The sequence below is a fragment of the Salvelinus sp. IW2-2015 genome, linkage group LG5, assembly GCF_002910315.2.
Source record: "Salvelinus sp. IW2-2015 linkage group LG5, ASM291031v2, whole genome shotgun sequence".
NCBI classification, from domain to species: domain Eukaryota; kingdom Metazoa; phylum Chordata; class Actinopteri; order Salmoniformes; family Salmonidae; genus Salvelinus; species Salvelinus sp. IW2-2015.
This window is the reverse complement of record NC_036844.1, coordinates 18,887,323-18,900,359: the sequence shown is the minus strand read 5'-3', so window position 1 is coordinate 18,900,359 and position 13,037 is coordinate 18,887,323. Positions and strand designations below refer to the sequence as shown.

The following is a 13,037-nucleotide window of genomic DNA, read 5'->3' as shown; positions in this document are numbered from 1 at the left end:
CCACGCACAGCTTTTTCTCAGCTGGCACAATTTGATTGGTTGCTGTCCGATTCAAACTATAATCCGTTAAATGAAGAGTTGATGCGCTGCACTTTTTTTAATAGCATCATTTTTAATATTTGGGCTTGAGGAGGGTATCAAGTCAGGTCGAGTCAAAAGGCTCAAGTCCAAGTTAAGTCCCGAGTCATTGGTGTCAAAGTTGAGTTGCAAGTCATCATATTTGTGACTCAATTCCACACCTCTGGTAGCAACACAACATGACAACAACATGGTAGCAACACATGGCAGCAGCCCAACATGGTAGCAGCACAAAACATGGTACAGATCTAATTTATGTGGTCATGTCATTTATAATTTTGGGGATAAGCTTACTTCTTATTAAAAGAGTTGGGTTAGATTCATGCCTCCAAATGGAAATGTTCTTCCAAGTTATTCAGTCTCAGATTTAATCTTAAAGTTTAGAAATAAGTATATTAACAGCTATTGACACTAGTATTATTGTAGTTTTATGCTGAGCCACTATGTAAACTTGAGTCTAAAACCGGGGGCAGACTATGATGTCAACCCAGCTAACCTCAAGACCAATGGAGAAAAAAAAAACAGTGTCGCAATCTGAGTAAACATTGTATTAGATACAGTGGATTCCTGACTCAAGGATTGACCAGCCTGGCTCAGTCTCAGAATAGTGAGCAAGTTGCATAGTGTCACCTCAGACTAACACTTTCATGTTTTTCTATGATTCCAATGGAAAAACCGTTAGCACAGTCTCCTCGCAAGCGTAGCCTCAATTGCGTATAATGTAGAACCTTTATACAGAACATAGTCACTATACTAGTAACGTACAGCAAGCAGCCATTCTATAGCAAGTCTCTTTTACATGTGAAGTTTATCCTGTAACCAGTTGAGATATAGGCCTACTTGGCGTGGTGTCTATGTAAACCACCTACCATACTCAGAAAAGGTCTCACTGTAGATTTCTCCTGTAGTTTCCCCTGCTTTCACCCTAATGGCATGTCCCCCGTGCAGGAGAGAAGCTGCGAGTTTTGGGTTACAACCATAATGGGGAGTGGTGCGAGGCGCAGACCAACCACGGCCAGGGCTGGGTGCCCAGTAACTACATCACCCCGGTCAACAGCCTGGAGAAGCACAGCTGGTACCATGGGCCTGTGTCGCGCAACGCAGCAGAGTACCTGCTCAGCTCGGGCATCAACGGCAGCTTCCTGGTCAGGGAGAGCGAGAGCAGCCCCGGGCAGAGGTCTATCTCACTGCGCTACGAGGGACGAGTCTACCACTACAGGATCAACACAGCCTCCGACGGGAAGGTGAAGATGCACAGTACACACACACAAACATCCTACCTCTATTCTATCACATCGCCATAGCACATCTTTATATGAAATGATGCCCCACAGACTATGTCCCCAAGTCCTAAACAGCCACTGGTTTTACCTCTCTCTCTCTGGTTAACAGTAATTATCTCAGGCAGTTGTAAGTGGCCTGACTGTCAGTGGGCTTTAGTGGTGGTCTCCACAGAGCAGCTTATTCTACCCCCTCTGGGAAAGGCTCATTTAGAGAGGACATGGCAGGTCTGGAGCTGATTGGCCTACGTTCCAACACTCTAAAATGGCCTCTCCTCTCCTTCATGACCACTGACCTCAACAGGTACCAGAAAGATGCTGGGGACCAAATCCAGGGAAGATGCAGGGAGTGGGAAAAATAAGTACCCAATAGTGCAGTATCAACCAAGTATATTTTCACCTCGATCATAATTATCATCTTTCATTGTAGAAGCCTATCCTCTCACGTATTGTCTACCTCAATTAGACGGGGGCTTGAAGGAAAGGAGGTCGTATATGACTAGGACACACCCTTCTTGTGTGCTACACCAACCCTTATAAGTGGTCATGAGGAAAGGAGACAGAGAAAGAAGCCTTATATGAACATTAGGATAATCAGTCTGCCAGCCGTCTTCTCCCCTCTCTTGACCGCAGCATCCCAGCATTCCTCACTGAGGTGAGCAAGAGGATCAGCAGCCACCAGATAAGGACAGACCAGCATGTATATATATGCACACACAGACATTCAATCTCCCACCCTCCCTAACCCCTGCAGTTCCACTATCTCCCACTGTGCTTATATTCAGCCGTCTGGAATGTAGACTTTTCCAATATCTGTACCTCACTTTTCCTGTTTTTTGGAACACTCCTCATCACCCCCACACAACACAAATTGAGTGATTAACAGTATTCTGATCAGCCCAGATTCCTGTGTTAATGAAATGGATCCCCTGCTGGGATGATTGTTCCTGAAAGACAGGCCCTGCTTACGTAAGTGGTCAAGCTGGAGCTTTAGGCTAAATGTGAGAGAGTCTCTTCATTGTTCAAGACCTTCAGATGCTGCTCTCTTCAGGTTTTTCTTTCACTATCTACTCAGTCAGTACCTACATACATTATATCCAATTACATTCTGTTAAACTATAAAAAGTAATCAATTTGTGAAGATGTGCAGACTACTATAAAATGTTTCCAGAGTGGAACAGGCCATGCATAGCACACTGAAAACAGGATCTGGGACTGAGGTCTTATGTAAGACATGGACAATGGAAAAGACTGTGTCCAGTCAGCCTTGACCAAGATCCCTCACCAGAGATTGTCTCCAGTTGGGAAGTGCTCTCAATGCTTTTTGAGAGTGCTGCTGCTATTCTACATATTATCCAGCCAGTTCAGTAGCTTCATTTTACAGAAAATATATCTATCCTATTTTCAGCATTGTTCATACTTGCTGCCGCATATGATAATAAGATGTTAATTTATCAGACACTTTAATTTACAGTGACCTATGTAACGTCTAAGTAACTTGAGCTGGAATTAAAACCACAACTCCGGTGTTTCTGAATCTTCTTACTGTTATTGGCTAAACAGTCATACAATGTAAACTCAAAACGGCCTATCCCTCTCTCCAGCTATACGTGTCGTCTGAGAGCCGTTTCAACACCCTGGCAGAGCTGGTGCACCACCACTCCACGGTGGCTGACGGCCTCATCACCACGCTGCACTACCCAGCGCCCAAACGCAACAAGCCCACCATCTACGGCGTGTCACCCAACTACGACAAGTGGGAGATGGAGCGTACAGACATCACCATGAAGCACAAGCTGGGAGGAGGGCAGTATGGGGAGGTCTACGAGGGGGTCTGGAAGAAGTACAGCCTCACTGTGGCCGTCAAGACCCTCAAGGTACGCAGGGAGACGGGACGTGTCTCTGGGAGTTGTTTGGAGTTCAGGGAGTGAGATTGGACCATCAGAATGAGTTAATGACAATATTGTCTGTTAGCTGCTGAAATGTTAGTTAGGCAGTTGAAAAATAAGAGTGGCGTTTCAGATGATGGGATCTGAGCCTGGTAACCGTGCTGAGTATACCACGTAGGGCTAGAACAGAGACATCTGCTGAGCAAACACACTTATTGGACAGCTTCTAGAGATAGTTCCATGTTGGAAACATGTCACGATGGCCTATAGTCTAGATGTAGCTATCCGTTTGAATGTATTTTCTCCTGATGTGTGTGTGGTTGAGCATCTAGTCCTGTTCTCACCCACTCAGGAGGACACCATGGAGGTGGAGGAGTTCCTGAAGGAGGCTGCTGTCATGAAGGAGATCAAACACCCCAACCTGGTACAGCTACTGGGTGAGTTACTGTGGAACAACACTTTTCAGTTGCAGATGTCCTATAAAGCCACTCTGTACTGCCATTGTCAGTGCTGTAACTAATGTTGTCCCTCTCTCTGTCAGGCGTGTGCACGCGGGAGCCCCCGTTCTACATCATCACAGAGTTCATGACCCATGGCAACCTGCTGGACTACCTGAGGGAGTGTAACAGGGAGGAGGTGAACGCTGTGGTGCTGCTCTACATGGCCACGCAGATCTCCTCCGCCATGGAGTACCTGGAGAGGAAGAACTTCATCCACAGGTGAGACATGACATTCTCTCTTCCCATTTCTTACCCTTCTTCACTCATTTTTCCTGCTTCACTCTTTTATAATTTGTCCTCTTCTCACCCAGACAAAGATATTATACAGTGCATTTGGAAAGTATTCAGACTAGAGGTCGACCGATTAATCGGAATGGCCGATTAATTAGGGCCGATTTCAAGTTTTCTTAACAATCGGAAATCGTTATTTTTGGACACCGATTTTGTACTTTATTTTTGTACGTTTATTTTTATTTTTTTACACCTTTAACTAGGCAAGTCAGTTAAGAACACGTTCTCATTTTCAATGACAACCTAGGAACGGTGGGTTAACTGCCTTGTTCAGGGGCAGAACGACAGATTTTTACCTTGTCAGCTCGGGGATTCAATCTTGCAACCTTACAGTTAACTAGTCCAACGCTCTAAACACCTGCCTCTCATTGCACTCCACGAGGAGCCTGCCTGTTACGCGAATGCAGTAAGAAGCCAAGGTAAGTTGCTAGCTAGCATTAAACTTATCTATAAAAAACAATCAATCATAATCACTAGTTAACTACACATGGTTGATGATATTGCTAGTTTATCTAGCGTGTCCTGCGTTGCATATAATCGATGCGGTGCGCATTCGTGGAAAAAGGACTGTTGTTGCTCCAACGTGTATCTAACCATAAACATCAATGCCTTTCTTAAAATCAATACACAGAAGTATTGATTTTTAAACCTGCATATTTAGCTAAAAGAAATCCAGGTTAGCAGGCAATATTAACCAGGTGAAATTGTGTCACTTCTCTTGCGTTCATTGCACGCAGAGTCAGGGTATATGCGATAATAATAAACGTTTTGTTTTCGAAATGATCGTTTCCGGATTCGACCATATTAATGACCAAAGACTCGTATTTCTGTGTGTTATGTTATAATTAAGTCTATGATTTGATATTTGATAGAGCAGTCTGACTGAGCGGTGGTAGGCAGCAGCAGGCTCGTAAGCGTTCATCCAAACAGCACTTTTGTGCGTTTTGCCAGCAGGTCTTCACTGTGCTTCAAGCATTGCGCTGTTTATGACTTCAAGCCTATCAACTCCCGAGATTAGGCTGGTGTAGCCGATGTGAAATGGCTAGCTAGTTAGCGGGGTGCGCGCTAATAGCGTTTCAAACGTCACTCGCTCTGAGATTTGGAGTAGTTGTTCCCCTTGCTCTGCATGGGTAACGCTGCTTCGAGGGTGGCTGTTGTCAATGTGTTCCTGGTTCGAGCCCAGGTAGGAGAGAGGAGAGGGACGGAAGCTATACTGTTACACTGGCAATACTAAAGTGCCTATAAGAACATCCAATAGTCAAAGGTATATGGAATACAAATGGTATACAGAGAAATAGTCCTATAAATACTATATTAACTACAACCTAAAACCTCTTACCTTGGAATATTGAAGTCTCATGTTAAAAGGAACCACCAGCTTTCATATGTTCTCATGTTCTGAGCAAAGAACTGAAACGTTCGCTTTTTTACATGGCACATATTGCACTTTTACTTTCTTCTCCAACACTTTGTTTTTGCATTATTTAAACCAAATTGAACATGTTTCATTATTTATTTGAGGCTAAATTTATTTTTATTGGTGTATTATATTAAGTTAAAATAAGTGTTCATTCAGTATTGTTGTAATTGTCATTATTACAAATACATTTTAAAAGATCGGCCGATTAATCGATATCGGCTTTTTTTGTTCCTCCAATAATCGGTATCGGCGTTGAAAAATCATAATCGGTCGACCTCTAATTCAGACCCCTTTCTCCAAATTTTCTTACGTTACAACCTTGTTCTAAAATTGATTATTAATTTATTTATTTTTTACCCCTCATCAATCTACACACAATAACCCATAATGACAAAGCAAAATCAGTTTTTTGTTGCAATTTTTTACTGATCACATTTACATAAGTATTCAGACCCTTTACTCAGTTCTTTGTTGAAGCACCTTTGGCAGCGATTACAGCCTCGAGTCTTCTTGGGTATGAGACTACAATCTTGACACAACTGTATTTGGGGAGTTTCTTCCATTCTTCTCTGCAGATTCTCTCAAGCGCTGTCAGGTTGGATGGGGAGCTTCGCTGCACGGCTATTTTCAGGTCTCTCCATAGATGTTCGATCAGGTTCAAGTCCGGACTCTGGCTGGGCCACTCAATGACATTCAGAGACTTCTCCCGAAGCCACTCCTGCGTTGTCTTAGCTGTGTGCTTAGGGTCGTTGTTCTGTTGGAAGGTGAACATTCACCCGTCTTGAGGTCCTGAGCGTTCTGGAGCAGGTTTTCATCAAGGATCTCTCTGTACATTGCTCCGTTCATCTTTCCCTCGATCCTGAATAGTCTCCCAGTCCCTATTGCTAAAAAAAAACATCCCCACAGCATGATGCTGCCAACATGCTTCACCATAGGGATGGTACCAGGTTTCCTTAAGAGGTGATGCTTGTCATTAAGGCCAAAGAGTTGAATCTTGAGGAGTTGCTTCCATCTGGCCACTCTACCATAAAGGCCTGATTAGTGGAGTGCTGCAGATATTGTCCTTCTGGAAGGTTCTGCCATCTCTACAGAGGAACTCTGGAGCTCTGTCAGAGTGACCATCGGGTTCTTGGGCACCTCCCTGACCAAGGCCCTTCTCCCCTGATTGCTCAGGGGCGGCCAGCTCTAGGAAGAGTCTCTTGGTGGGTCCAAACTTCTTCCATTTAAGAAGTATGGGGCCCACTGTGTTCTTGGGGACCTTCAATGCTGAGACATTTTTTTGGTACCATTCCCCAGATCTGTGCCTCGACACAATCCTGTCTCGGAGCTCTACGGACAATTCCTTTGACTTCATGGCTTGTTTTTTCTCAGACATGCACTGTCCACTGTGGGACCTTTATATATAAATATATAGTGTGTACCTTTCCAAATCATGTCCAACCAATTGAATTTACCTCAGGTGCACTCCAATTAAGTTGTAGAAACATCAAGGATAATCAATGGAAACAGGATGCACCTGAGCTCAATTTCTAGTCTCATAGCAAAGGGTCTGAATACTTAGGTAATTAAGATATATATATTTTATTGTTAATAAATTTGCAAACATTTCTAAAAACCTGTTTTCACTTAGTCTTTATGGGATGTTGTGTGTAGATTGATGCAGATTTTGTATTTATTTAATCCATTTTAGAATAAGGCTGTAACATAACAAAGTGGAAAAAGTCAAGGGGTCTGAATACTTTCCGAATGCACTGTATGTGTGCTATTGCTGTGAGATTGACTTTGCCCCAGCATGTTTTATGATGGCCTAGAAGGCGATATGATTTATGTCCTCCCGTCGATTTTCAAGCTTGTCGAGACTCCCCTGCTTGCTCAAGTGTGCACGCAACGCCAACACTTAAAGACATGGATATTAGAAGAGATTGCCATCCAAAATAAATACATAGTGCTGCCTTTGACGCCATATTCTCTCTTTGCTCCAGGGACCTGGCAGCCCGTAACTGTCTGGTAGGGGAGAACCACCTGGTGAAGGTGGCAGACTTTGGGCTGAGCAGGCTGATGACGGGGGACACGTACACGGCCCACGCTGGGGCCAAGTTCCCCATCAAGTGGACTGCCCCGGAGAGCCTGGCCTACAACAAGTTCTCCATCAAATCTGACGTCTGGGGTGAGTTTGGAGAAGCAACAGTAATTCAAAGACAAATGTATTTCTGATATTTAGAATTACTTATACTGAACAAAAATATAAATGCAACATGTATAGTGAAATAAGATTCCATATATGTTCCATACGCACAAAAAGCTTTTCTCTAAAATGTTGTGCACAAATTTGTTTACATCCTTGTTAGTGAGCATTTCTCCTTTGCCAATATAATCAATCCACCTGACAGGTGTGGCATATCAAGAAGCTGATTAAATAGCATGACCATTACACAGGTGCACCTTGTGCTGCGGACAATAAAATGGAACTAAAAGGTGCAGTTTTGTCACAACACAATGCCACAGATGTTTTGAGGGAGCGTGCAATTGCCATGCTGACTGCAGGAATGTCCACCCGAGCTGTTGCCAGAGAATTTAATGTTAATTTCTCTTCCATAAGCTGCCTCCATCGGCGTTTTAGAGAATTTGGCAGTACATCCAACGGCCTCACAACCACATGTAACCATGCCAGCCCAGGACCTCCACATTCGACGATTTCACCTGTGGGATCGTATGAGACCAGCCACCCAGACAGCTGATGAAACTGGGTTTGCACAACCAAAGAATTTCTGCACAAACTATCAGAAGCCGTCTCAGGGAAGCTCAACTGCGTGCTCGTTGTCCTCACAAGGGTCTTCACCTGACTGTAGTTCACCGACTTCAGTGGGAAAATGCTCACCTTTGATGGACAGTAGCACGTGTGCTCTTCATGGATGAATTCCGGTTTCAACTGTACCGGGCTGACGACAGACGGCTTGTATGGCATCGTGTGGCTTCGCGGTTCGCTGATGTCAACATTGTGAACAGAGTGGTCCATATGGTGAGGGCAGGCATTAAGCTACAGACAATCAACATAATTGCATTTTATGAATGCAGAGATACCGTGACGAGATCCTAAGGCCCATTCTCATTCATCCTCCGCCATCACATCATGTTTCAGCATGATGATGCAAGGATCTGTACACAGTTCCTGGAAGCTGAAAATGTCCCAGTTCTTCCAAGGCCTGCATTACTCACCAGTCATGTCACCCATTGAGCATGTTTGGGATGCTCTGGATCAACGTGTATGTCAGCGTATTCCCGCAAATATCCAGCAACTTCGCACAGCCATTGAAGAGGAGTGGGACAACAGGCCACAATCAACAGCCTGATCAACTCTAGGCCTAATTTATTTATTTAAATTGACTGATTTCCTTCTATGAACTGTAACTCAGTAAAATCGTGCAAATTGTTGCATGTCGCGTTTTATATTTTTGTTCAGTGTTTATCATTATGATTACAATGTCATGAATAGTCCTGTTTTGGCATGAAAATTTACTTATCTCTGTACTTCATCCCAAACTCCCAGCGTTCGGAGTGTTGCTATGGGAGATCGCCACCTATGGGATGTCTCCGTACCCTGGCATAGACCTCTCCCAGGTGTATGAGCTTCTAGAGAAGGACTACCGCATGGACCGGCCAGAGGGCTGCCCAGAGAAGGTCTACCAGCTGATGAGGGCCTGTGAGTATGCATACACTGAGTGTACAAAACATTAGGAATACCTGCTCTTTCCATATAGATTGACCAGGTGAAAGCTATGATCCCTTATTGATGTCACTTGTTAAATCCACTGCAAAATGGGGTGCAGTGCAACTCAATATTAGGAAGGTGTTCCTAATGTTTTGTTCACTCGGTTTTCATCGGACTATGGCTGATTAGCACAGCCTGGCTTAGCCAGTCAGTACTTCATTTTTTTGTTTGTGTAATGTCTACTGGAATGAAATCATTGACTAGTACCAAATCTAATTTCCTGGGATTTGTCTTGAAGGGATACAGCTTTTGTGAGAATTTAAGCAAAATTCTAGCTAAAATGCATATCCTTTTGACTTAATTTAACAATAGCTGTATCCCTTCTAGACATGACCAATTTCCTGTTCTCTCCTCTCCCAGGCTGGAAGTGGAACCCTGTGGAAAGGCCCTCCTTTGCAGAGACCCACCAGGCCTTTGAGACCATGTTTCAGGAATCCAGCATCTCTGACGGTGAGAACACCCGTCTCCTGTCACAATTACACACGTTAATTCAGCTATAAGACAGCAACTACAACTTTAATTTGAGGCATTAGCTGTAGGTTTTGTGCTAGTTGGGAAAAAATCGGACCATTACCATTTTAGTTTAGAAGAGTTAGTTTGTCATATGTTTTCCAGTTGCTGTACATCAGTAAGTAGTAGGTTAATACAGTCTCTGATGCTTGTTTGTGTGTGTGTATCATGTGACAGAGGTGGAGAAGGAGCTGGGGAAGAAAGGGAAGAAGGTGACACTGGGCCCCATCCAACAGGCTCCACAGCTGCCTACCAAGACCAGGACCCTCCGTAGGAATGTGGACAGAGACGGAGACAGCCCTGGTGAGACTCGCCTACCTTTACCTATCCCTCGTCCGAATACACTGCACCCTAAAGTGGATGCAACCCATATTTAAACAGATGCCATTGGGACAATGTTCTACAACATTTTTAATGCTACAGTGTTTTCCCAAAAATGTTCTGTGTTGCTCAAACTGATGATTTGCATATCTGTGTGTTCACCCAGATGCCGTGGAGCCAGAGGTGGCCGTGTCCCCCATGCTCCCAAGGAAAGAGCGTCCGTTCCTGGACAGCAACCTGAACGAGGATGACCGCCTACTGCCCAAAGACAAGGACAAGTCCCGCAACAGCCTCTTCAACCTCATCAAGAAGAAGAAGAAGACTGCGCCCGCCCCGCCCAAACGCAGCAGCTCTTTCAGGGACATGGACGGACACGCGGAGAGACTGGGGCTAGCGCCCGACCCCCGAGACGACTTCAACAACGTCTCCTCAGCCTTCAGTGTTACTCATACCATCGACCCCAGCAAGTTCCCGAGTGCTAACAACAATGGGGTAGGGGGTATTACCAACGGGGGCCCCACCTACCCAGGCCCCCTGTTCCCCCCACATCATGCCAGGAAGAAAGGTACGCCGGTAGTGCCCAGTGTAGTGGGTAAAACAGCCACCACCCCACCCAATGAGGAGGATATAGTCTCTAACTCCAAGCGTTTCCTGCGCTCCTCCTCGGCCTCTAGCATGCCCCCGGGCTCGGAGCGCACTGAGTGGAAGTCAGTCACGCTGCCACGCGACCTGCACAAAGGCCACTTTGACTCGGGCACCTTTAGGAGCAAGCCCGCCCTGCCACGCAAGAGGGCCAATGAGAAGCCAGAGATCAGCGCCCCTCGCATGGGCACCCTGACCCCCCCACCCCGCCTGCCCAAGAAGACAGAGGACATGTCAGACGAGGTGTTTAAGGACACTGAGCCCAGCCTCCTGACGCCCAAGCTTGGCAGAAGGCTTCTAGGGTTGGGGGTGGACAGCTCCAAGACCAGCGCCCTGCAGGCTGAGCTGCTCAAGCCCAACGTGTTCCCTGCTTTGGGGGCAGCCGGGGATGAGTGCAGGGCCCGCCGCCACAAACCCAACCTGGACTCCTCCGGCCCCAGGGAGAGAGGCAAGTTCCAGAAGACCAAACCTGCTCCCCCTCCACCCCCCAGTGCCAAGATCTCCCGCAGCCCCACCCACGAGCTCCCCTCATCCACAGATGCCAAAGCCAAGGCCTCAGACCCCCACTACCCATCTAGCTTCAGTGACCAAGTCCGCTCTCCTCTGGAGGCCCACAAGAAACTCAACCTCAACACCTCCTCCAAACCACAGCCATTAAAGACCTCCTCCTCTTCAGTGTCTGGCTCTACCTCCAGCCCCCTGGGCTTCACCTCCCTCAACTCCCCAGGAGACCAGGCCTCTCCCACAGCCTTTATCCCCTTGATGAACACCCGCCGCTCCCTGAGGAAGACTCGTGCACTCCCGGAGCGCCAACCCAACTCGGCCATCACCAGGGAGATGGTCCTGGAGGGCACGGAGCTGCTGCGCACCGCCATCGGACGCAACTCTGAGCAGACAGGCAGCCACAGCGCCGTGCTGGAGGCGGGCAAGAACCTGTCCAAGTACTGCGTAAGCTATGTGGACTCCATCCAGCAGATGAGGAACAAGTTTGCCTTCCGCGAGGCCATCAACAAGCTGGAGAGCAGTCTGCGTGAGCTGCAGATCTGCCCTGCTGCCACCGGGGGCGTCAGCGGAGCGCAGCAGGACTTCAGCAAGCTGCTGTCGTCTGTCAAAGAGATCAGTGACATCGTTCAGAGGTAGCAGAGAGGCCACATTGACTGGGATAAAAAGCTGAACCTAACCTCCCACTGCATGTAATGTTCCATGGCCGTGTCTCCTCTACTGTGGTCATGCTGAACTCACGTTGAGGTGGAGGGCAGGACAGGACATGTTACAGTGCCACTGGACGGTTTAAGCATGACGCACACGCCAGAGGAAGACTTTATGCAGCTTTACAGGAGGTAGGAGAACACTAAAGACTGGTTACTGTGTTCAGAATCAAAGAAACAATATTCAGAAGTTAGTTTTTCTTTGTCGAAAGCCTTAACTATGGAGGCATGGGCCCAATTCTGCATCACGTGTCTTTTTCATCAATCATTGTCGATTCTTTTTTTGACACTATAGACAAAACGCATGTCACATTCTTTCCTTTACTGTCAGTGGTTTACAATGGGAAGTGCACATCGTCTCTACACCTCCTTTTGGTAGCCACTTCATCTACTGTACCTCTTTCCCCTTAGCTTGCTGCCGATCTCTGATGTGAATGGTAAAGATGTGCGACTGTCAGTTTTGAATGGATGCTAGTAGCAGTATTGCGCCATAGAGGAAAGACCACCTGGGAACATTTTGCATCTGAATAAAGTGCCTTAACACTATCAGTAGAATTACAAGGTAGTTCCCCAAAGCCAAACTAAAAACAGAGCAATATGGCCTTACAAAAATACTGCCTTCAGGCAGTCATATTCCATACTGAACACTGTATCCAACTAAACGGATCTGAATGTTTCCATCATGTTCAAGATACGCTACGCCTTCTGGAGTTGGATGGCTTGTAATAAATGGAGGACTCACATCAATTTGTCTTACTACTTAACAAACCAATGAAATTCCACTGTGTAGTCAGGGGGAGACTAAGACATGTTATTTTTCTACTTGTCATTGAAATAATGATTTCAGTGAAATGTACCTTTGCCCGGTCTGACTGCGATATCAACCACAAGCTGCCTTTATTTCAATGTTGACTCCTTGTTTTATTCTTCCCATAAAAATCATGCCGCTACTTTTGTTGGATCCGAGCCGCCTCAAATTTTGTTAGACTAATTTTGCAAATAAATACTCTTTATTTGTTCCTCCTTGTAACCGTGGTGCAATGTAACATTAAAATACAAAGCAATTTGCTACTTGAAACACAATGTTCTGTGTTTTTACTTCACGCACGGTATTGGTGGAAGTGTGATT

General features: G+C 45.8%; 1 protein-coding gene across 3 annotated transcripts in view; it reads left to right on the top strand.

Annotated features, from left to right (window-relative positions):
• abl1 (c-abl oncogene 1, non-receptor tyrosine kinase) overlaps positions 1-12,991 on the top strand; it is a 48,700-nt gene extending 35,709 nt beyond the window's left edge. For all 3 annotated transcript variants that reach the window (XM_023987666.2, XM_070443594.1, XM_023987667.2), the window contains 9 exons: positions 1,027-1,322; positions 2,963-3,235; positions 3,600-3,684; positions 3,789-3,966; positions 7,441-7,625; positions 9,006-9,158; positions 9,588-9,677; positions 9,915-10,040; positions 10,225-12,991. In XM_023987666.2, the coding sequence (XP_023843434.1) occupies positions 1,027-1,322; positions 2,963-3,235; positions 3,600-3,684; positions 3,789-3,966; positions 7,441-7,625; positions 9,006-9,158; positions 9,588-9,677; positions 9,915-10,040; positions 10,225-11,840 (3,002 nt within the window). In that variant the 3' untranslated portion in view covers positions 11,841-12,991. The remainder of the gene's footprint in view (positions 1-1,026; positions 1,323-2,962; positions 3,236-3,599; positions 3,685-3,788; positions 3,967-7,440; positions 7,626-9,005; positions 9,159-9,587; positions 9,678-9,914; positions 10,041-10,224) is intronic.
• Positions 12,992-13,037: the final 46 nt, after the last annotated feature.